Raw genomic sequence first — 25663 nt, forward strand, 5'->3', positions numbered from 1 at the left:
AACCCTCCTGTTATGATGCAGGTCAACTTGTCTAATTTTAAAATTTGATCTGCTTAAATTGACATGGCAGTGACCATTTGTTTCTTTGCAAATATGAGACATAAGTTCCTTACTCAACGAAAGAAAAGGTTAAATACAATTTAAAGAAAAACTTATGTAAAACTATATTTCATATCAAGATGATTAGAATTTTCGTTAAAAAAAGTTCAAACATGTAGGCCTTTTTAAAGAAATTGATTGTATTGTTAATAATTGTGTTAGTAATGAGGTACAAACAATGTTTTGGATTTGGAATTTTTTGGTCTCTAACAACTAATGTCTCATAATATCCTTAACTTATAACTAAACTTTTATCAATATGGACATGCTACACACATCATTCAATTCATTTTTCTGAAACCATGAGTATCAAAGAAGAAGAAATATCAGCAGAATAAACAAGATAGACACAAAAAAGAGGTTTAATAAAATATCTTGATTGTATTTCCCAAGCATTAAGTTTAACTAAAGTAGGACCACATGTTATTGAATTACTTTTTGAGACCAAGATGTTTACCTAAAGCCAGTTTCAAACTGTTTCAAGTATTTCAGATTCCCCTGCTTTCCTGAGTGAGTTCCAATACTCCCAGACACATTTCAGTTAGATCTTTACTATTTTCAGGTACTTCCATATGGCACAACCCACACATACTGCGTGTCCTTTGAGTCGGACATGAAGAAAACCTTCATAATTGTGTTGCCGTGTTGATTCACCTGAGTTAAAGCTGGTACAAACAAACAAAGCTGCTCCAACCTATGCAACATGAAGACACTTAAAAATCAATTCTACATTCACAAAGTCTGCATGGCACACAATGACAGCTGGCAGCCTGCCTGCAGGGCATCTGCAACTCAATCCTTACTTCATTTTTCACTTTTAACTGATCAATCTCTAATGTACTTCTTCACATCTGATTTTTCTGGGCTTTTGTCAAAGCATTGATCGGACACCACTTCTACAGTTCCTGCACCTCCACCGTAGAACACAGTACGACAGTGAATTACTACCACTGTGACGTCTGTGTGGGAGTGTGTGTATGTGCAGTTCATAGGCACAGTTTGTGTCCAGACTGTCAACTCAGTGCTTGTTTGATGAGATTCTGTTGACGGATTGTTCACCAAATGAACTTGTTGTCAAAAGGCTGATTGTGACTCTGTGGTTGTTTTTAAGGCTGCTGTTTGTGATGTTGTACTTGATCTAGCCAAGAAAATGATCAATTAGTTGACTGGTAGAAAAGGAATTCACAACAATTTCCCAAATCGATATCTGTTATTTTTAAGCCAGAATGCTGAATGTTATCTGCTTTTGACTTCTTTAGACAGAGGATTTACCATCTTTTTCTGTTTAAATGGCAAATGGTCTGCACTTGTATCGCGCTTTTCTAGTTTTTTGACCACTCAAAGCGCTTTCCCACTCATGTGACATTCACCCATTCAAACACACATTCACACACTGGTTGCTGAAGCTACCGTACAAGGTACCACCTGCTACTCAGCAACCATTCACACAAACTCACACCCTGATGACGCAGCATCGGGAGCAATTTGGAGTTCAGTATCTTGCCCAAGGACACTTTGACATGTTGCCTGGAGGAGCCAGGGATCGAAAACAGTCTGATCTTCCGATTAGAGGATGACCCGCTCTACCTCTGAGCCACAGCCGCCTTGTTGTTTACAGTCAATGTAGATTTATAGTTTGGGACTTTTGGTTGGGTACTGAAGAAGTTGTCAGTTTGGGTTTTACAAATTGACAGTTTTCTCTATATCCTGACATTTAAAAGGCTGTCTGATGATACTGTCTAATGAAAAAAAAAGAATCTATGGATTAACTTATTTTGAAAATAATTAACATTTGCAGACTTTTTACAATATGCATGGTATGTTATTTATAATACCTGGCTCCTCCATACAGTGTGTATGTAAATGAGGTGGACAAAATATAATCTTTTAAAGAAACTGAAATTAAAATTAGGATATGTCTTTAGGTACAAAACTTTTTTTTAAGTCTAACACCAGGAAATGGCTTGTTGCTGCCACCTTCTTACCTCTTCTTGACTACAGTGACATAGTTTACATGAATGCCTATGCTAGCCCTCTACTCATGTTGGAAGCTGTCTATCATTGAGCACTAAGGTTCATAACTGCCTATAAACCCCTCACTCTCCATTGCACTTTTCTCTCTGGTCAACTGGTCATCATTATCCATTTGTAGACTTTGCATTGGTACAGCTTCATTTCCAAATCCATCCCTGGACTGCTGCCAGCATAGTTTTCCTCTTACATGTCAAACAGTGCAGCCATAGGCAACGCTCCCAGGCCTTTATTACCTTTAGTGTTCCTTCAGTATGTGCAGAGCTTGGTATAGAGCAGCTCCATCCAATGAAGAAAACCTAAATGATTCCCCAGTAATTTTCTACATACTGTATTCACCTATAGGTTATTTATTTATTTACATACTTACTTGCAAACCAACTTAAGTCTTGGAGAGCCAGGAGGAGTATTTCCCCTCTGACAGTCAAATGGGATCAAAGCCTGTCATCAAAGCCAAAATGCGGCTATTTTCGCCTACTTTTCTGATGGCTTGGGTCGACGTCTCTCCATTACTGATTTATTCAATGGCTTTTAAACTATCGGTCTTTGTCAGGTGACGAATCACTCACAAAAGCCCCAGCACTTTGCAATACACATAACATAACGTGTAGAATCTCTCCTCTGCTCTGCTCTACTGTCTGTCCAACTGTGGGTGTGTGCCCATGGGCGTGTGTGTGTGTGTGTGTGTGTGCGTGTTCAGCGAAGCCCCGCCTGAGCGGAGGAGAACTGACAGCGATGCAGTAAAACTGAAAATTAAATTAAGCAAGAAAAACAGGGTTTAGACCTATTCTATATAAAAAGGGACCTTAGATGAATTCCGTTGTGATTTAGCTCCTCCCATGTTAGGGGAAACACATTATGGTATAAATTTATAATAACCAAAACATGGTTACAGTTTCTATGTAGGGTTGTGTTAAGACTGATATCAGCACTACATGGAAAACGGCGCCTTCTCATTTATTTTATTTATTTTTAATTTTCTTATTTTTATTTTAGACCACCGGGTTGGCACAGTGGGAATCTCAACGCAAGACAAGCGCAGAAATACAGGAAAATACAGTATTAATGTGAGGACTCTCAGTCAGTGTAGCTCTGTTTTCTGTTTACAAAGTCGAGTGTGACACAGCTACTTAGGCTTACGTTGTCCTACCCCAACAGATGTGATAAAACACACAGAGCTGCCACTCAGGCTTGCTCCGTACACGCCCACACAGTCCTGAGAAGACATCTAATCAGTCCAATACCTGTGTGGGTGTCCAGTAGCTTTAGCACAAGTCTGACAGTTCACATATTTATGAGTGAGCTTTTAAAGCAACATAACATGAGTACTAGTGGATGAGTATTTACTGATGTGCTAGGGCATATCTGTTATTCTGTCCAAGTGTCTATGTGTCTGACCTGTGTCGTCATCATCCATCTCTCCGTTGAGTTCAGACGCCCTGATGAGTCGAGCCTCCATCACCTCCATCTCCATGGACTCCATCTGTTTTTTCATGGTGTCAAACTTGGCCTGTTTAGATCAAAGAGAAATAATGGTTTCTGTGACAATATGAACACACCTGTCTCTGATTAACTGGGGAGTTCTACAGGTTTCATGTGTTGGAACTCAAATAGAAGCACATTAGACACCACAGAGACACTCTAGACCACATCAAATCTGAGGGACCCACATAGGGAAGTTTCGGTTGTTGCAGATGTACAGAAATGTGTCCCACTGGGAGTAAAAACTAGGATCCCATCATGGTGGAATGATTGCTGCCAAGAACAGCTTTGTTTAGAGTGTCATCAAAAATGATGATGCTATTCATGACCTTCAGTGTCATTTATCAGTGCACTTCTGTTAAGTTAAAAATAAATAAATAAACTCACTATATCTCAGATCATTTGTGCCCTCAACTATTGGGTTTTTAAACAAGCTTTACACCCTGATGTCCTTATGCTGTACAATTATTGATGAACCATCAATGTTTTATATTCATTACAACTAACTTTGATGACATCTCATGTTATTAGATGTATTTATGGTTTTATTGGTTGTATTTTGTTATGAGGAGAAAGGGTTGGGATTATTATACAAGTTCTCATTCCTTATATATGTAAACCAAGTCATTACGTATTTGAACATTTCTTTTGCTTTACGTTTTTCATTGTCTGTAAATATAACTTTTTTTTGTCTGGCTGTTTTTGTATAATAAATTCTCTATTCATTTTTTCATGTTCAAAATAAATAAATAAAGTGTAAATCAAGTGTGGCTTGGATGGAAGCTGCTTATTATGGGATGGAGCCAGGCAGCTGAGAGTCAAACCAGGGCCATAAAGCATGCTGGTTGTTTTGGGGGTCTGGAAAGGCAATCAGAGCCAGTGAGAGAAGAGCTGAGGCCCACGGAGCATTATAAAACTTCCAGCATGCACATGCGTACTGTTCTGTGTGCGCACAGGTTTTAAGACTGAACGCAATAAATTTGGTACTTAATTGAACTGCTCACAAAACGGTGTGCAGATTATGTTGAATAACCAGGTCACAATTTCTGAAAAGACACAATGTTGTTGACCTTTCCAAATGTATTTTTTGTTGCTGTGAGCACCACAAGTGGAGTGCCATCTGGTTCCATTACACTGGAGAGAAAGCAGAAATCTCAACAGCCAATATCTCCAACACTCAGCAACTCAAACCAAAACTAGACTGATGAACAGCACAGGTAAGAGCAACATTTTGGCAACAATACAAAATGCTCCAAATCTGGCACCTTCAACCTCAGCTGAAGAGTCACTGCTGATCACATGGACTGACAAAAAAAAACTCCTGAAGGGGAGTTTTATTGGCAGAAGAAACATAGACGGTGTAATTTGGCCACAATGGCAGAAATATTGTTTTGAGAAAGGAAACCTCAACCTCATTAACCCCTTGGAGCCCGCTCTGATATTACACCCCTGAATCACTCCGCTGACAAATACACTTTTTAACAAGCTTTAAAAAATATTTAACAGTGATTTTATTTTCTGTTTTCAATTAGTTGATTTTTTTTTTTTTATGATGACACCATGTTTTAGATGAAAAAACACAATAAATAATTTATTTTAAATAAATTACATGCTTTTTTTTTTAAAAAAATAACGCAGTTTAGGATTGAGGAGAAATGATTGTCAGCAACATTGATTTTTATACATTATTTTTTGTGCAGTGTCAAATACTCACACTCTGAGCTTTTCAAAATCAAGCCTTAAAAAAAAAATATTACACGTTAATATGATTTTCTATTTTCATTGAGTTTTTTTTTAACCAACATTAAGTCAATATTCTACATGCCGAGTAGAGTTTTTTGTTGAGTCTGGAATATGTCAGTGATCAGCAGCAGCATTGATTGTGACAGTGCACCTAGTGGAAATAGTATGTATTTTCTCCATAGTATGTCAAATATGATCAAAATGACGTAATCAGGTGGAAATTAGTAAAAATGACAAATTCCGAGGCAAAAGTCCAGAATGGTGATGTTATGTTTTTATGTTTTGATGCTGTGGGATCAAAAATGTCAGTTTCAATGGAGCATTTTTTACACTTAACAGTATGAATGTAACAATTTAGTTTCTACAGTGTATTTTAGACTTATTGTTGGAGCTGAGCTGGAAAATCAAAGATTAAATAAAAATAAACAATCTTTTCATGGCATATGCATTAACACAGCTTACATCATCAAAAAAAAGAAGAATGAAAAGCATGTAAAATGCACAGAACAGTCCCTATGGGTTAAGGATGTGTGGACTGCCCTGTTAACATGAGCTCATGCAAGAAATTAAACTTGGTGAACTGAAGTGAATTTTGCAAAAAAAGATAAAAGACCCAACCAAGCAGTGTTCAGACACTAACCTGTTGAACCGTTGACAGTTAACCTGTTGAAACAGCAGTTTATCGAGGTAAAAATATCTAAAGGAACCATTTTCTAGCTCTGCAGCATGTTTACATTTCACCATTAGATGAAGTTAAATCTGGGACACAAAATTAATTTGTTGTTATTTTGTGGAAAAAAGACGCCGTTATGTACATGTCTCTCATAAAAGTATGGGAATGTTGATGGCAGTGTCATTTATTTCATTTAACTGTTACACTTAACTGTAATTTTCCTGAGGACCTTACTCAGCGTTCCTGTAGCTTAAGGCAATTTTGATATAGGACTTTTTTTAATGCCACTTGAAATTAAGTTCAAGACCAATTTTCTAATAACCAAAATTGGAGGACAATTTTTTTTTGTCAAATCTTAAATCCAGTGAAATGTTTAGATTATCACGTCAAATGTTGGGAAAAAAACAGCTTAGAGTTAAACACATGGAAGACAATAAACGTACTACACTGTCATAAAAGTAAGTTTACTTTGCATGTGAGATTTCACTGCTTGGATTCCCATCATGATGAGTTCAAGAGAAGGAATTATTTAATCATTTAACAAAAAGATTTTACAATGCAACGTCAGAAAAAAACTATTCATAAAATCCTACTTCCCATGTCTAAGCATTTTAAAGACTTTTGAAAAATTAATTTAAGTCAATCTAATGCCAATTAAGGCCTTATTTTTAGATTAATGAATTGAATGCCTTTTAAGCCTTTTTAAGGATCCTCCGGAACCCTGTTACTTTGTAGACTAATCCAAATATGGCACCGTTCCATTCCAGTGCAAACACTACCAACACGCAATGAAGCTGACTCTCTGTGTGAATACCCACATTGCCCCCTTGTGCCTCTCCCTCACTCACAGGAGGAAAATAAATCCATCCCACGTTTCTCTAAGCCTGACCATTCGGAGGCAGCCCACCTATCTATTTAAATCTATCCCAACAACCCCCCAATAAAAATAGAGAAAGAAATCATGTCAAAAATGGCGAATAGTGAACTAAATGGATGGAGCGAGCTGGGGGAGGGCAGCGCTGGAGAAATGGCCTGACAATGTGATTTCACAATTACAGTCCATGCTCTGTGTGTGTGTGTGTGTGTGTGTGTGTGTGTGTGTGTGTGTGTGTGTGTGTGTATGAGGCAGGCAGAGGGGGCAGGAGCAGGGAAAGCTGGTGGATAACAGAAAAACAGGGAGCGGCTTATAGACTGTTTGTGTCTGAGTGAGAATGACTGCGTGGTGAGGAACACTGCTGCAGCTGTCAGTGCAGTGCTGGCTGACCTGGTGTTTTGGCTTAATATGTTTTGATATTTATCTTAATTCTGCCGACAGTCTATTTGAAGAGTTAGCGGTTGCTGTGATCATTCCTCTTTCTCCAATAATAGCGGTGAAGTGATCCCGTCAGAGTGCCTGCAACTGCAACTGTAAAATATAGGAGGCAAAATCTACACTCCTCTGCAAAAATATAAGTTCAGCTAAAGCTAATACCAGACTATGGCAGTAAGAAAAGATCATGTGGCTTTTTTTTTTCCATCTCAGTTGCATGCAATATTTTTGCAGATTTTTTGTCTCAGACATATTCCTCCTGTGTGGCTCAGCAATGAAAGACTGTCTGGAGTGGAGAAGAAAAAGACTGAAAATACACACGCTGATCTTCACTGAAGTCTTTTGCACAGCACATAGACACTCACTGACAATGAAGCTGTGGCTAAAATCATTTACAACGTACATGTAACATATGCAAGTATCACTAGGCCGGGTTTTTTGATTACAGATTTGCAAAAAACTTTTGCAAAAATTTTCGAAATGTCGCTAAAACACAATTGCAAGATGACTGAGTGATGTTCTGAGACTTCTCTTCTTGCTTTAAAATTCCAGGAAGAATGGCATTGGATGTTCAAAACATTAGCAGCTTTATTTCTATTGCAGCCACCACACCTAGCCGTCATTATTTCCAATCGAAGGGGAGGTAAGGGTGTTATGGAGTAATAATGGAAAGGCAAGCCCACGTATGAGGGATTTGTGGGAGGTGATAGTCCACTATTTCACAGAGTTGTGGATCTTGATAAATACTGGCATTTCATTGCTGCTTCAAATCTTATATCGCCATAAGTTTGTTGTCTCGTATAAGACTTAAGAAGATCTTGGTCTCTTCCTCTGTCCACACATACCATGCCCTGTTTTTCAGAATGTCATGTTATGTGACCTATAAAAAGCGAAAGAAAAAAAAGTGTTTCCATTGCAGTTTTGCAAAATGTGACTTTCTGGAATCGCCTGAAATACCACCTCAGGCGAACGCAGAAACTTTTTTTAATGAAAATTGATGTGTTTCCATTGGGTGTATTTTAAATTTCAATTTGCGCAATTTGAGGGTTAATAGAATCTCGCTGTCAGTGAGATACCGTGTTGTATTAATAGAGTTAATACAACACCTGCACAGCCCATCTATTATGAGCTATCCAAGTGGGCTGAGATTTAAAGAAAGTCACTCAGTCTCTTGCAAGAACCACTTGTACAGACAGGTGTGCTCTTAAAGGAATATTTTGCCATTTTTTAACCAGCTTTGTATCATAACAATGTGTAAGTATCCATCTGACCTGTGTCACTTATCTGGCCAGTTTTGCTGGCTCTCGGGCTGTTGCTCGAAATACAGGCTGTACTGTCACATTTTCATTTTGCCCGCCACCGTGGACACAAAGTATAGAGCTGATCAAGAGACACAACCGCCGCTCTCTCAGTCTCTCAAATTCAGACCAAAATCTGATCAAACAGAAACTAGGCAGTGCAGTAAATAGAAACCAAGATTATAATACTGCACACTGCCTTTTTCTTTCCCAATATCTTTTCTGAAACATATTTTTTTGTGCTCTGTTTGGCTGTAAAAGTGAGAGTTTGTGAAAAGCAAATGGGCATCATACTGCTTCCTGCAAAGTGAAAATGCAGGCTGAAAAAGCTGCGATAAGCGGCAACACTGAGAAGTAAGGATCAAATATAAATGAAGATTCTGTTACTGAATCAACTCTTTCTCACCTCAAAAGTTTTTCAGAAACATATTTTAGCTTGAAACTGTAATTAGAGATTGTTTGTTACCACCGGCCACCATTGTGTCAAAAGAGAGTGTTCACATTACATCATCCACCAGCTTGACATTTATTGGTCTGGCAAAGCGCAATGCATTCTGGTCACTATAAAGAAAAAGCCAGTGCCACAGTCCTTATTCTCTGTTTTCTCTGTTCATGTAGCACCCATTTCAAAAGTATTTGTCTTTCTTTAAGCTTCTTTAAGGGGCACATACAAGTAATTAAGAAAAATTTGGGGCATTAATGTTTTCACAATTTTCATTCTGCATTTCTCCACAAGACAAAAAAACCCCAAAACACATGCTTGACTAAAAAATTGCAATGTTTTTATCAGAATGAATTTGGAGTTTAAATATGATATTGAAATGGACTTAAGCTGAAAGCAATACTATTATTCTCTTCTGTCTCTGGTTGTCCAATAGCAGTACTGACAGTACTTAATTTGTTATGTATGCAGGACTTGAAGCTCAGCGGTCTGAAAGTCTTCTTTTTACTCTTAGGCAACATTTTCTGTGAATGAAAACTTGTTCACAAACAGAACAGAGCATATAGCCTTACAAAGCAATTTCGGGGTGTTGATGATGCAAATGATCAAATCTCACAAATGCACCACTGCTCATGAACAGATGGCTTCACAGGCAGAAACGAGCAGTTCATAACAAGTTTGTGTCGCTGAGATACTTTTTTGTTTCTACAGAAAAAAGTAAAGTGTACAAAAAAAGGTTCTTGCATGAGGTCCAATTTGAGCACTGTGCCTCAAATTACAATATCATAATAACGTTATTAACACATTTCTGAGCTCTGACATTGATATTAATGAATATCAACATAATTTCCAAAGGATCAAGGTATTTATGAGATGTAAATATGGGACAAAATGTCCAAAACATCCAAAAGGTGTATTTGGGCCTTCAATGAAAAGACTCAGCGAAGAAGAAAACGTTCTGTGCTTGAACTCCCCAATACTGAACAAATTAAAGGCCACATCCCTACAAACTGGGATTTTGTTGCTTTTTAGGTGAAAAACTCATTTAGACAGAGAGGTTTTACAGCTCAGCAGGCTGTGCTTTCCTGCTGTCTCACAACAGCGCACGCACACACACACACACACACACATGCACACACACACACACACACACACACACACACACACACACACACACACACACACACACACACACACACATCTGGAGTGAAGCATTTGATCTGGTACATGGGAATACATTAGTTAACGTAAGCTCCTGTGTGCATTTGTGTGTGTGTGTGTGTGTGTGTGTGTGTGTGTGTGTGTGTAGACAATCAAATGTTTATCAGTGAGGACAAACAGCTTTGAATTAACAAGTGACAATAAAAAGTTGTTGCCTGTGTGATACAGAATGTAGTAGAAAGTATTTTGGAGCTAACTATCAGTGTTTGAGAAAAATCCAGAGCATTCTGGAAAACTGTTATTGTGTGTAAATGTGTATTAATTGGACACATTTGGTTTTTGCCTAAGCTTCCCTTTAATGGTAAAGGTATTTTTTTGTATAATGTATTACTTGGTATTATTTAAGTGTTGCCTTCTCATGTGTTGAGTGATATAAATACACACGGTGTGCACTTTGTAACCTAATACTGATGAAAACTTTTATTCTTTAAAAATCCATAAACATATTTATTTCATATCTCTGGCAAGACACCTATATTGACGATAAACATATGAGAAAATCATTAAAAATAATCCAGCGCATCTTCAATCGTTTACATTTCTTACAATTCCATTTTTTTCCCCCCTCCCTAAAAAGCATGTGATTGACTTTTTGTATGATTCTGGACACTTATGGGTACTCTCTGTCTACCTCCCCACACTCATATTTTGAGTGTGATTTATTTGCCCAATAAGACAAACGATAAATTAAGTAAAATATGAATTTGAGTGATTGCAGGGTTCCTACAGCTTAAGGCAGGTCAGATTTAGGACCTTTTTTGACTTTTTGATGTCACCAAGAATGAACTTCAAGAACAAGTATGCAAACAACAAAATTAGGGAAAAAAACAAAACAACATAAACCGGTATTGATAACTTAAGGTTAGGGACAACTTTTTTTGTCTTTTTTGCTGGTTATCATGGTTTTGTGAGACTAAATTGGAGCAGGATTTTTAAAGATTAAAAGTAAAAATGTATTTCAGGCCTACTCCCATCAGTTTTTACCTTAGGTTTTATCATTTCAGCTGGGTCACGGTGCTGCATGTCTAAGACCTGCTGCAACTGAACGAGCTGTGTGTTTGGAGCTCCTGGGTCTTCAATAATTACTGCCTGAATGTCTCGACAAAACAGCCATGTTTAAATATGAGACAACCTGTTAAGAAGTTTAATTTTATATTACATCTTACAACATTAATACTTTAATATATTAAATATTCCCACACGGGCAAAGGCAGGGCTAGCTAACACTACTGCCCCTCAATTCAAGCTGATATGCTAATGTTAAATTTATATATGAATGAGCCGACATTAAACTGCATTTTACAATCTGCCTTAACATCAAACTTCATAGTGAAGTCGGAGAATGAGGCTGTGCTGTAGAAAACTATATAACCTTCCTGCTAAAGGCCTAATTGGGCTATAAACTGTTATCCATCTCTATTTGCCATCACAATAAGGTTGTTCCATTTCCATTTGCTTTAATAGAACTCTGCTCGCAAAAAAACCCAAAGTGAGGGACTGGATCAGAGCTGTAATGGATACAGTGAGGCATTAGTGCCCTGCTGTGTGACAGTTTTAATAAAAGCTTAACTTAAGAGTTAGACTGAAGCTGTTTAATGGTGCGGTATGTGAGCACAAAACAGCTCTCTTACTGCATGACTGTGTCACTTTACAACACTTCTCCTGTTGTCTTCTGCGTGTTGTGTGTGTGTGTGTGTGTGTGTGTGTGTGTGTGTGTGTGTGTGTGTGTGTGTGTGTGTGCGTGCGTGTGTGTGTTTTGTGAGTGTGTCTGTGTGTCTACCTGTAGGTCCTTTATGTCCTTCTCCAGGCGCAGTCTCTCTGAAGTTTCCGTCTCTAGCAGCTGGGAGGCTGACTCCCCGGTGTTCCGTTCATCAGCCAGCTCTGACGACAACTCTGTGATCTGATGCGGCACATAAACAAACATACACACAGTCATACAAACACATATACACAGTAATTGTCAAGAATGTTTATGCTGTATTCATGTACATGAGCTGATACATATAATCATCAAATTCCCTGACACACTACAGAAAAAACACAAGATACATTATTCTGCATGGTTGCGACGACTGAGCCTCTTTGTTTGTTTTTCCTTTTTTCTTTCTTTTTCTTTTTTTTTGTTGCTTTTACATTTATTTGCTTTATTTTTTAATTATTTCCATCTAATTATTCATTTCCTTATTTTCTCATCGTGTGTCGTGTGTTGGTACTTTTGGTGTGTGCTGCTACCCATAAGTCTTAGCATGACTGTTGCCATTAGTGTCATTGCCTTTATCTCTGTTATGGTCTCTCTTTTAGGGGGCGGGAAGATAATGGGAAAAAACTGGAAGAATTCTTGGTTGCTTTGTGATTTATATGCCTTACATTCTTTCTCCAATAAGAGATTAAAAAAAATATTAAAAAAAAAAATAACTATTAAATAATATTAAATATATAATAACTATATATATATATATATATATAATATATATATATATATATATATATATATATATATATATATATATATATATATATATATGCAAGAGATTAATAGTTCTAGAATTTTGTTGTTGTTTTTTTTTAAAGTTATGGAAAAATGTCCCGACAGCTATATTTTTTATTTTTTCAGAATCATAATTTTTAAGCAGTGTTGTTGGTGGTGGTGGGGGGGCGGGGGGTTGGGGGTTACTTTGCTTTTTTATTTATTTCTAATTTTCAGTTAATTTTCTCGTACTTTTTACTAATTTCTTGCTAATTTCTGAGTCATTTCTCCTTAAGTTGCTTTTTTCCATGTTGTTGTGAAAAAAAGGCCCATCTGCCCAGATTTCAAAGGGTGAACAGAAGTTGATGGTTCTCTTTCCTTTTCTGTTTGGTCCTCCCTTTAAAATTTGGGTGTCAGTATAGATTAGGCTCTGGACAGTTCAAGTGTTTGATCGAGTATGTTTTTTCCCAGCTGAGAAACATTATGAATCTCAGGCTCACTGTGTTCCATGCAGTCATGGAAATTGTCATTTACCTTTTCTCATCCTGTCTCAACTATAATAACTGTCTTCTCATCTGCGTCAACAGAAAATTCCTGAATGGCTTGCAAGCAGCCTAAATGCGTCTGGGAAACTTTTGACCAGATCTCAATAAAGTCTCATGTGCCATTTACTTTTATTTCTCTTCACTGGCTCCCTATCAAATTCAAAGTCCAATTCAAGGTTCTTGTGATCACTTACAGAGCTCTTCAGGATCAGACACCTGCCTACTGAGGAGAACTACAGCAGCCCCGTGCTCCAGCAGCTGAGCTCCTCTGATCACGGTTTGTTGGTTGTTTCTCTCTCCAGGATCAAGACAAAAGGAGACTTTGCTTTTGAGGTTGGAAACTTTAGAACTCTCTCCCATTGGAATTCAGATGTGCTGACACCTTCAAAAAGCAGCTGTTTAGTACTTTCTATGTACATTTTTTTTTATTATACTTTAAAAAGTATTTTTAAATTTGATGATGTTTTTATCTTCCTGAGTCTGCATTTAAGGGCAAATTTAATTTCTTTTTTTCTATAACTAAGTTAAAAAAAAAAAACAACAAATAAAACTACTTTGCATAAAAACAGTTATTTACTTAAAAAGCTGTTCATACCTGAAGACTGTAGGTACAAAACTAAAAACTGATGTCACTTCCAGAGGAGAGGCTGTGTCACTTCTCTAAAAAAGACGCTTCTTTCTCATGTCTTATGTGGGAATAAATTAGGAAGCAGAGACTAGTATGCAAAGATAAGACGTAAGTGAAGGAAACGAGGAAACAGACATATGAGAAGCATCCCAGGACTAAAAAAAATGCTGCTTCACTCCTCTCTCAGGTTGAAAGTTTGCTGCACCTCTCACTACATTTCACTGACATGTCTGTAACCACATCCAACAATAGGCAGGAATCCATTAACCTCCAAATTGCGCAAATTGAAATTGTAAATATAAAATATGCCTAAAAAAAAGAATCGCAAAAAAGTTTCCCACATATAAGGGACTTGCCTTTCCATTATGGCTCGGAAATAATGACATCTAGTGCAGTGGCTGCAATAGAAATAGCCGCTAAGCTAGCTAGCCGCTAATGTTTTGAACATCCATCACCATGCTTCTTGGAATGTTATCGCCAGAGAAGTCGCAGAACATCACTCAGTGGAAACACAGTCATCTTGCAACTGTGTTTTACTGACAGTTAAGTTTTGCCCAAATCTGTTATGGATATCCACCTCGTGATATCACAAGGCTATCCCTGCCTTAAGTCCACTTCTTTATCACTGCATTTGCGTGAGTGGCTGAACCACTTAAGGTCAGCAATAACAAGATTTTCAGAAAATGATAAACTGCTTTTTGAACTATATTTTACATAATTATTTAAAATGTATTGTGTATTTTTTTTGTAATTTGTATGCTACTCTGTGTAGTGTAATATGTCTCCTTTTGGTTTTCTTTTTATATTCTGAATTATTACACTAACAATAAAAAAAAAAAAAATGCTGCATGCTTGTGCAACATCCTTTGATAATGTATTCAACTCCAGTCAAGCCAGTGAAACAAAGCTGAATTTTGTCATCTCATGTGTATAACATTTTAACCTTTTTTTCCACAATTCTAAAATAGATTCTCAGACATGTCCTGAACCCCCTCCTGTACATGTGTCTGTCTGTGTCTGTGTGTTTACCCTGCTCTCCAGGCGGTCACTGTTGAGCCTCAGCTCGTTCCTCTCTTTCTCCACCTTGTCCAGCTTCTGCTTCAGCTGCTGGATCTCCTCCTGACAGGGAAAAGACGGAGGATGGTAATGACAGACAGACAGACATGTTTGCAGGGACACAGCAGATATATACAGCAGACCTAATTATACTCATAACTGTGTCCATATTTTGTGCAACTGGAGTATGTACGGGTGTTTTTCTTGTACATTACCTAAGATATTTAGAGATATAAGGCATTAAAAGTCAAAATTCCAGAATATCCATGAAAACATAATTTGGGGGGAAAATATTGAAGTTTTGAAGGATACTCCGATGTGAATCTGTCCAAATAGCAGTAGTAGTAATTAAATCTTTATTTCGAAAAATGCCAAATAAAAAAGGAGAACGATATAAATTAAAGTTGCAAGCAGCGATGAATGGGCCCTCGCACCTCCGCGCACCAACTGATGCGACCGCGTCTCTCTGACAAAGGGCAACACTGCACGCAGCAGTAAATTAGTGCTTCCTCCATGTAGTGGTGGAGGTGTTTGTGACTCTCTGACACTCTCTCTCTGTCTCTGCGTGTGTGTGAGAAAGAGGCACAGCTGCAACTGTGACAGGTGTGACAAAGGGAAGCAGTCAGCCTGTGTGATTGTGCCTTGGCTGTATGTGCTCTGTTCTGCTGCTCTGTAGTGCATGTGATTAACAGTGCTGAGAGTAGTGTCAACAATGGAGTAAGAGCGCAATCTGCTGGACAAACCATAGAATGCAACCATTTCAAAACCACCCCAGAATAATTTCCTGCTTTATATGGTCTGTGAACAGAGTTTTCCTATCAGCTCATTTGGGAAAAAAATGTGCAGAGGCTGATTTGCTCCATTATGTCTGTAAAAGGCTCATATCAGCTGGTTATATAGGTTTACTGAAAAATCAGTCGGGCTCTCGCAGACATGGCAAGAGATTTTTAAAGAGAATTTTAAATAAAATTAAAAATGGTGGACTTTCTGTTAGGTATAGGGCATGGCTCCAAGAGGCTTTTTTGTAGGTCTTGGGCTTTTATATAAGTTTCTCAAGTTTAGTAGCTCTAGGTTAAGCGGTGGGGGCTGTTTCATTGATAATTAGAAGGTGGCGCTACAGAGCACATTTTGGCATATCACAGCAAAAAGAATCATATCAAAAAACACATGATAGGACTATTGATGGTTATGCCACATATCATGAGTTTTTAAGTATCTTTAGCCCCTCGAACACAACTTCCTGCTTTATGGCGAAGAACACCACAGAACAGCAACAGCGTTTGATGAAATCAAAAATGGCTTTCAATTTAACATCACCAACTTTAGGACATACTGCTGTCCAGATTTGAAGTCGATCAGATGAAATCTGTAGGACAAGTGTTTAACGAAACAGACACTAAAATTACAAAAAATATGAAAATTCAAATTTAAATGGTGCACTTCCTGCTGGGTTTAGGGCATGGCCCCAAAAGGCTTTTTTGTAGGTCTTGTGCTTTTGAACAAGTTTCTCAAGTTTCGTAGCTCTGGGTTAAACGGTCTGTGGGGGCTGCTTTGTTGAAATTTTCTAGGTGGCGCTCAAGAGCCATTTTTGCACATCAATGCAAAAAAATCATATCAGATATCACAATTTACAATTTCTGATGGATCAAGACATTTTGGTGTGTTTTGATGCATGCCTTGCCCCTCAAAAAGTTCTTTCTGTTTTATGGCAAATAGTTTGTTACCATGGCAACAGTGTGTGATGAAAACTCAAAAGTTTTTTTCTGTGTATCATGAAAGTCTTTACAGTATTATGACTGAGTATGGGGTCACTGGGGTTAACCTGCTCTCAGGGAAGAATCAAAGTGTAAAAGAAGTAACTTCCTGTTACCACTACGAGGCGCTATGACTGTGATTCAAAATTGCACTGCAGGTGTCTTCAGGCTTGGATTCTTATCAAATGTGAGAAATTTTGTTAAGATCTGACCAACTGGGGTCAAGTTAGGACAGTTTTTGATGTCATGTCGCAACATTGAAATTTGCCATGGCATCACGAGAACGACATTCAACACAAAACAACAATATTCATTTTCCATCATCACCAACATCTTAATGATATTTTGAGACAATTTTGAGATTGAGAATCGAGTCAACCTGCTAGGAGCTGGACCTCTTAGTGTAAAACTTTGTCTTTCCTGTGTCAATAGGTGGAGCTCTCACTGTCGCTGAAAATTATCAGATAGATGTGTTCAGGACGGGACTATCATCAAACGTGAAGTTTGGGGCAGATTGGATCATGTAAAATAGATTTAAAAACTACTTCCTGTTTGGTGGCGAAACATGTAACTTCTTGGCCTGATAACTTCCACATTGTTGATTTTAGATAAAAACTGCTTGAATCTAGGGTCGCCCGCATCTGAAGGTGGGATTTACAAATTCTGAAGTCAATCCGTTGAAATCTGTAGGACTATTGTTTCAAATTCCAACCCAATGAAATCGCAAAAAATGACATTTCAATTCAAAATGGCTGACTTCCTGTTGGGTTTAGAGTATGGCTCCAAGAGGCTTGTTTGTCCGTCATGACCAAGCCCCCAGGAAGTGCGCCACCCTCTGAAGCAAAATTTACATAGTGGCCAAAAGTGGAACTACAGCGTCACGTGATGCACACTGGCCCAGAAAGACTTTTCCCCATTTGTTAACATTGGGAAAGAGCCCTCCTTAAATCACTGGATAATTTTTTTTGAGACATGTTGACTTTTCAGAACGCATTTTTTTATAGCCATTATTAAAAACATTAAGTCCTAAAGACGTAAAATGCGTTATTTACCGAATCAAGATTAGGAATTTGGTGTTTCTCCAGACATAAAATGAATGCGCATTGGACCCGTGGGACTGTGAGAGCACGCATGTAACTCTAAGAGTTTCTGACACAGCACAGGCTTCGTACCGGCCGTAGTAATGGATATTTTTGTTGTAATTCATTACTTAAATTTTATAGCACATCCATATGCTGTTGGCTGTAAAGCCTGTAATATGGCGTCTTACCGTGTCTGTATCAGAGACCGTATATACAGTCTACGGTCTGTATTCAAACTACCGGTTATCAGTGAGCAGCGCAGAGCACAGTGAGTGACAGTTACTAAAAGGTACTGAATGTAGTATTTTTAAAAGTTGAGCTGTGTAATAAAACACGGGGCAATATTACAAGGCACCTCCTTTTATTACCTTTTTATGGGCACAACATGTTCCGATTCTGTTAATTTGATTTTGAGATTACGATATGATTCCCTGATGAGTTGTATGTATATGTGTGTATGTGTGTGTGTGTGTATGTGTGTGTGTAAAGAGAGATAGATATACTATTATCTGATAATCACGTAAATATTAAAACCGATAGCACCGCTGTCATTATACCGCCGATTAGCTGCTGTTGCTAATAAGCTAAGCTACTACGAGAGAAATGCTCGTGCACCGGCACTGTTCGCTTCGAGCACTCGGGTCATCTGTGTGAGCGAGCCAGTGAGTTGGAATCAATGCTCGGGTACACTCGGCTGTGTTCGGCTGTCGTTAATCACTTATACGAATGCTCTATGGGCCAGTAGATCCGGGTATTTTACACTTTTCTAAACCCGGAAAAAGAGTTTTCTCTGCTTCATGCACCACTGAGCAGCTCTCATAGGAATGAATGAGGCCCTCCCACACGGCTGTATCCAGACTTCCTTATAATACATCCATGGTCAAGATATGTTCTATGTACATCCAAATTTTCTAGAATCAAGACAAAGCAAGAACAGATCATTCTATCATCATAAACAATTACACACACACACACACACACACACATCACAGAACAAAGAAACAAATCAACACGGAAAAAAATGTCACACTATCAAAAGCAGCCTTCCTGTCTCATATCATATTTTACTCAACGTTTCCCTCTCTGTTCTACCAGCTCAAATCCCTTCATTATATTGTTTTTGAAGACATGTTTAAATTAGTTTAAATGATGTACATGTTTTATGTTCCACACTACAGCTGTTCCATAAATTAACCCCCTTAACTATAATATAATGACATTTTGCGTTAGTCCTCACCAACTGTTTCTTGAAAACACAAATTCCTCTGAAATCATGTCAACTTTCTTTCATCTGAAACAACTTTTTAAGCCGTTTTGAAATTAACCACATCTTTGAATTTAAGTGTTTTTATTTTGATTGGTGAAGAGTGGTTATATCAGCCTTTCAAACATTCTACCAGATATACATATGTCTGTTATTACCTGTGTACTAGTTCAGTATACAGTAAGAGTTCAAAGGCCAACATTATAATACCATTAACAAAGAATCACCAGTGTGTGTGTGTGTATCTATACTCACGTCTTTGCCACGGATCTGCTCCTCAGTGAGCTGCACCTCTATCAGCGGTCTGACGGTGGTGAAGAGCTTCCACCATGGCCAGCCCTTCACACCACGATTCTTCTTTATGTTCTTCTGGATGCAGCGGATGGCCAGATCCTGGATCTGTCACACACACAGAGAGACAACAATATAAGAAGAAGGAAGAAATCCAGACTGACTAGAAGCACTAACAGCTGTAAAGATTATTTGCCGTTAGGAAATGCAGTATGTTACTTTGAAGTAACACACTGCATTTCCTACTGTAACCAAAAGGGCACTGCAGGTTCTCTACATGGGCTGATGTGTCTATACAAAAACATGGACGCAGCGTCCTCTCAGTGTGATATCACACTTAGAAGTTTGAAGGTTGAAACTTGCGATAATTCTTGCAGTTATTGAGCCACAAAATCCTTATTTGGTCTATGAGAGAAATATATGCAATTCTGATAAAGCAGGGTTTGCTCGGCAGTGTGGCAGGTTGCCACATTGTGACGAAGTTTTTCTGAGAGAAAGTGTCTGGCTCTCTTGAGCTTGATGCAGGACTTCCCAAATCAATACCTCAAATTCAGGAGATCAGTCCTTCCCTGCAGAGAAAACCATCAGACTCTATTAACAAAAACAGTAGTTTTAATTTGCAAATCACGGGTCTACTGCTGCCTCTACCAGTAATGTGACTATTCTATGTAGTGTACACTTAAATATATACTGGATTTTCTTCTGATGTGCCTTAAACACTTTGGCTGCAGCCCTGTCCACAGCAGTAAATTGTTCAGCTTCCATGCTGTCAGACTTTGTCTATCACAGACACTTTCAATGCAACAGAGTTACCAGAAGTAGTTTAAAATCTTACAAAGGGACTTATTGCTTGTAGCTAACTCCGCAAGCTCTCTCACTGGTCACATATGTGAACGCAGCTCCCACAGTAGGAGCTACAGTTTACAACAAGGCTAAAAACATGATACCAGTGACATTTTTCAAAACACATCAGGGCTTCAGGACACTTGGATTACTTAGGACAAGCAGTATGGAGACATTTTGTAGTTTTATTTTGTATTTTTTTAACATTTAAATCCTGGTCACCATTTGAGATGAGTGCAAACACCTCTTTTCCCGTGAACCTCCAGGGGGGTATTCCAGAAAGGAGGTTCAACAAACTCTGAGTCTAACCCTGAACTCTGAGTTGATTGACTCCGAGATGGGAAACTCAGAGTTTCCGGTTCTAGAACAGCTGATCTGAAATAGTTCAATCAACTCTGAGTATGTTCACCCTGAGTTCAGTGCGTGCACAACCTCAATAAGAAGCCATCATCAATGGAGCCCCTATACCTCGATTCACCATGGCAACCGCTGAGAAACAGAAACCAAGCTACTTTACCCCATTGGAACTAGAGGTCCTCATGCTGCCTACAGCAAATATGAACACATATTTAGGAAGAAAACCGTTGCAGCAGCTAAGGAGAGAAAAGCTGCATGGGAGAAAATTGCTGCATGTCATTTGTGTCAATGCATAAATTTGAATGCACCACACTTTATTAAAATCGTAGTATACATCTGAAAAAGTGATGTATTGAATAAATTTGATTTTCATTGAGGTTCATAAAGGTAAGACATATTTCACTCAGCCATGATTGTAGGCCGACCTCACTTTGATTTTATTCATATTTGACATCCTGCTGAGTAAATTAACAATTGATAGGCTATTGATATGAAGCACACACCGTGAACACATTATTAACTTTCTTTATGGGACTGAGAATTACTATGATGATTGTGTATTAGATTGTGGTGCATATGTGGGGATGGTATTTTTATTTATCTAACTGATATTTGATCATTGATTTTGTTTATTTCTTTTATGTTATGTTGGTATGTTAGCCTGTTGGATGTTTTTTAAATTTAATTCATTATTGGAGTTTTGTTTTATTTTATTATTTTGGATATATTGATGTTATATTTCCTTCAAAATTTTATTTGTTTTTTCCTATTGGAATCATTGATTGGTGCACTAAAATGTGGTGATGTATATATGAAAATTCAATGAAATACTAACTATAAAAACATAGCACGATGCACAAAATTTGTTCTGATGTGAGCGCATGTCTGCGGTGTGTGAGATTTGATATTTATGGCCGCATAATGTTATTAAGATAAATCTTTGATTGTAATAAAAAACTGTGCCGTTCTAACAGATATTCATCAGAAAATGAGAGCACATCCAATCAAGATCTGAAAAACCTCTCTCGACGATGCGTAATAATTCTGCTTCTTATCCGTGTCTGACAGTTTGCTTCAGGTGGGAGGAGACAGGTAGAAACTCTGTGTTTCTTCTAGAAAACCTGCCAGCGAGCAGGTTATGTTCATAGAGTCAGTTACCATGGTGATTGACTCAGAGTTTGACTTAACTCTCTTTCTGGAATGGATAACACAGAGTTTCCCTCCGCTCAGGGTAAACATACTCAGCTTCCACATAACCTGCTTTCTGAAATACCCCCCAGGAGTGTTTTGTGGACTATAAAACTTAACCTAACTTTTCATCAGCATCACACATGACTAAAAATCATCAGGAGTTTCCTTTACGTTGGAATAAAGTTAGGTTTGGCCGATGTATATATTTTTTAACCAACACCAGTCCTAATAATAAATATCAAATATTCATTAATTTTCAAAATTTTAACCTTTTAAAAGCCAGGTTTTTGTCATGAATTTATTTTTTTTATGATGATCACAGTCTGGGATAAGTCAATGATTTACAGCAACATTTATTGTGACACCTAGTGGAAATAGCATGTACTTTTTCCATATGCCAAATATGGTAAAAATTACACCATCAGGTGGAAAATATCATCATCAGCATGAAGGTGAGTACATAATGAATAAATCTTCATTTTTAGGTAAACAGTTCCTTTAAAGAGAGTCATCACTCACCAGCCACTCTATGATCACACATGACTAAAAATCATCAGGAGTTTCCTTTACGTTGGAATAAAGTTAGGTTTGGCCGATGTCTATCAGACAGACTGCTAACGTTTCATTAGTGTTACACTGGCAGCTGGTTGAAGAGGCATTAAGAGAATCTTTCTCTAACTGCAGGTAATCTGAAGAGCAATTCATAACACACAATTGGGACAAATTGCACTCTTCAGCAAAGACTGACAGGATTGGGAGGTCCTGATTACACAAATGTTACCCACCAAAAACTAAAACAAATCAGTGTCTCTTTCAAACATGAAGCCCAGGAATTTTTATTTCAGAAATCTTCTTGGAACTGGAAATCTCAGCCTCCATTTCCAGGTTTGAAGAATAACCCAGTTTGAGACAGAGCTAAACTTCTGACCATGAAGACCAGGGACGGGTTTAAAGAGGACCGAGGGCAGGGAGAGGATCTGTGTGGCAGCAGAGCGGCAGGATGAAAGAGAAAATCAGCAGCCTTGAAGAGCAGCTTGAGAAACACTGATCTGGGCCATTTCACTCTAATCTTCCTCTCAACACTCTGACAAACTTCATGTCCGATTCCCACACTCCTCCTGACCGGGACCAGAAAACACTCTCTCTTCCCTCGAGGTTCCCCTCGGCAATTTAAGGAAGACTTTTCTCATTTAATGTTGATTTAATGTAATTCAAGACATGAGGATGCTGCAGTAGATTGTTAAACTAATTTCAACTTATGACAATAAATCTATTTTTAAGCTGGAGCTGAGAAGAAGCAAATCAGAGAAGTCTGACATATTGGCAAAGGTTATAAACTAATATCCTATATTTAAAGAAAACTAAATGAATTTGCTGATTTCAAGAATGAAACTAGTAACTGAGCACGATTAACCCCTTAGGGCCCGATTTAACATTACAAACACTCGTATCGTTCTGCGCACAAAATGTGCTTTTCAAAATCAAGCTGTAAAAATAGTATACATTTATATTTTTTTCTACTTTCATTGAGTTAAATTTTGACCAACATCAGTTCTAATCATAAATATAAAATATTCATTAATTTTCAAAATTTGAACCCTTTAAATGCCAGCTTTTTTGTCATAGCGCCATTATGTTTTTAGATCAAACAAACAAACAAACAAACAAAAAGCAAAACAAAAAAAAAAGAATTATTTCAAATATACTACATGCTAAGTTCATTTTTTTTTAAATTGTATTATTATTATCACAGCCGGGCATATGTCAATGATCTGCAGCAACATATTGCTATTTTTTGCGTAGTGTCAAATACTCACATTCTCCACTCTGCACACAAAACGTGCTGTTCAAAATCATGCTATGAAAAATACTACATCAATATGATTTTCTACTTTCATTGAGTTTATTTTTTAACAAACACCAGTCCTAATAATAAATATCAAATATTCATTAATTTTCAAAATTTTAACCTTTTAAAAGCCAGGTTTTTGAAATAATACAATGCATGTTTTTATGCAATGATAGCTGTGGAATCAAAAATGTCAGTTTGAACGAGTTTCAATTGAGCATTTTTTGCACTTAAAAGTATGAATGTAACAATTTAGATTCCACAGTGTATTTTAAACTTACTGTAGGAGCTGAGCTGAAAATTCCAAGATTAAACAAAAATACACAATCTTGCCAAAATGTATGCCATATGCATGAACACAACCAAAAGAACAAATAGCAAGTAAAATCCATCAAACAGACCGTTTGACAACACTAAGAGTTAAAACAACACAGCAGATATTTGTCTTTTTTCTTGATTTTGGTGACCGTTTAAAGGCAATGTCCTCACAGAGGGACAGTCCTACATTTCCATTTAAATTATAGTTGGACTTAAAGCAGATCCCTGCACAAGTATCTTTTTAAATTACGCTATTCTCAAAAAGTGAATGTATTTTTAAATGTATTCTCATGCTTCACCTGAAACTATGAATTATTTTCCTTAATATTATAGAGTTGATATTTACTTACTATTGTAATCCCTCTGCTGCGACTTGTGTCTACTCTGTGCAAACAGCAGCTACTGCGCGTAGTGCCGTCGTGGGGGAGGGATCCTTTCTCTGTCATCAGTGTGTTTACAGGAACAGAAGTAGGCAGGTTACTAATGTAATGGGAGAACATGTTTACATGTACCCTGGTTACTGTACATCTGAGAATACATGCAGCAGCTCAGTAATCTGATTCCTCCCCAACCTCTGACCCTCTATTTGAAGCTGGCTGGCTCACTTATTTTGTCTGTATTAGACATGGGATATTTTAAATATTAAGATACACATCAGTCTGTCAAATGATCTCTCCTTTCTTCTAGCCACTGGCTGTTACTCTCTCTGTCTGAAGTGTTTGTCCTACACAAGCTGCCGTGTAAACAGCCCATTAGAAACCTGGTTACCTGCGTTCACAGACTGAGGTCATCAGCTCTGCCCAGGGGAAATCTACCTGTGAATTAGGGTTCTATGAGCCCTTACCCAGGTTGAGAGTTAATTTTTTCCTTATCTGAATAGAGGGTCTTGGCGAAGGGGGCTGATGATGTATTTTAATTTTTGTTTTTGCTTTTTAAAAATTTGCAGTGTTTTAACTCTGTGTTTTTAATGCTAAATTGAAAATGTGCACTAAAACAGGTTGCTGAAAGTAAGCAGCCGCACAGTTGTCAGAAATGTTGACAAGAGTGCGGGTCTTTTGATGTACACCATTCTCATGTTTTTTGAAAGTGTCTAAAAATAATTGTGTTTTGGGAAATGGTATGTAAGGAGCTAAAGCAAATACTAGGATATGAGGTATGTAAATTCTCTGAAGATAATATTATTGCCAGTGATGATAGATATTTGATCAAAATACTGCTAACAGCAAGGAAGAAAGCTCTCACTAGGAAGTGGGGTAAGGAAATACCACCAATAAAGGACCAATGGGTAAAAGTCACAGGAGAAATCTTTTCAGTGGAAAAACTGACACATACCCAGACTACAAAAAGCACAACTAGAAGCACAACTACAAAGAAAAAGTGGAAAATATAATACATTATTACATATACAACATATACAAATACATTTTTCTAAAAAACACTGTCTGTCACTAAAGGTAGTTCTCATCACCCTGATGTTTGTTTCTCCTTATGATAAGTTTGGTTTTCTTGGGTTATTAAATTACAAAAAAGGGGGCTTTTCTGCCATGATTGACAGCTGTGACATCCAATATGTGCGCCTGCATTTAATGGCGCTGCTTATGACTGGTCAGACGAGTGTTTTTGCAGGAAGCCCCCCATCGCTGATATCGCATCTGCGCAGATGTGGGCTCTCAATGACATCATCCACGCAAGATGGCAATGCCCCTACCGTGGATATTTT

The 25663-nt window shown here is 37.8% G+C and overlaps 1 protein-coding gene across 1 annotated transcript in view; it reads right to left on the reverse strand.

Moving 5' to 3' along the window:
* Nucleotides 1–25663, reverse strand: part of LOC121943023 (unconventional myosin-XVIIIa-like) — a 162213-nt gene that overhangs the window by 58488 nt on the left and 78062 nt on the right. Inside the window, 4 exon segments of the mRNA XM_042486381.1 lie at nucleotides 3529–3640; nucleotides 12079–12198; nucleotides 14968–15057; nucleotides 19350–19493. Coding sequence (XP_042342315.1) covers nucleotides 3529–3640; nucleotides 12079–12198; nucleotides 14968–15057; nucleotides 19350–19493 — 466 coding nt within the window.

The sequence above is a fragment of the Plectropomus leopardus genome, chromosome 5, assembly GCF_008729295.1.
Source record: "Plectropomus leopardus isolate mb chromosome 5, YSFRI_Pleo_2.0, whole genome shotgun sequence".
In the NCBI taxonomy this organism is placed as follows: Eukaryota; Metazoa; Chordata; class Actinopteri; order Perciformes; family Serranidae; genus Plectropomus; species Plectropomus leopardus.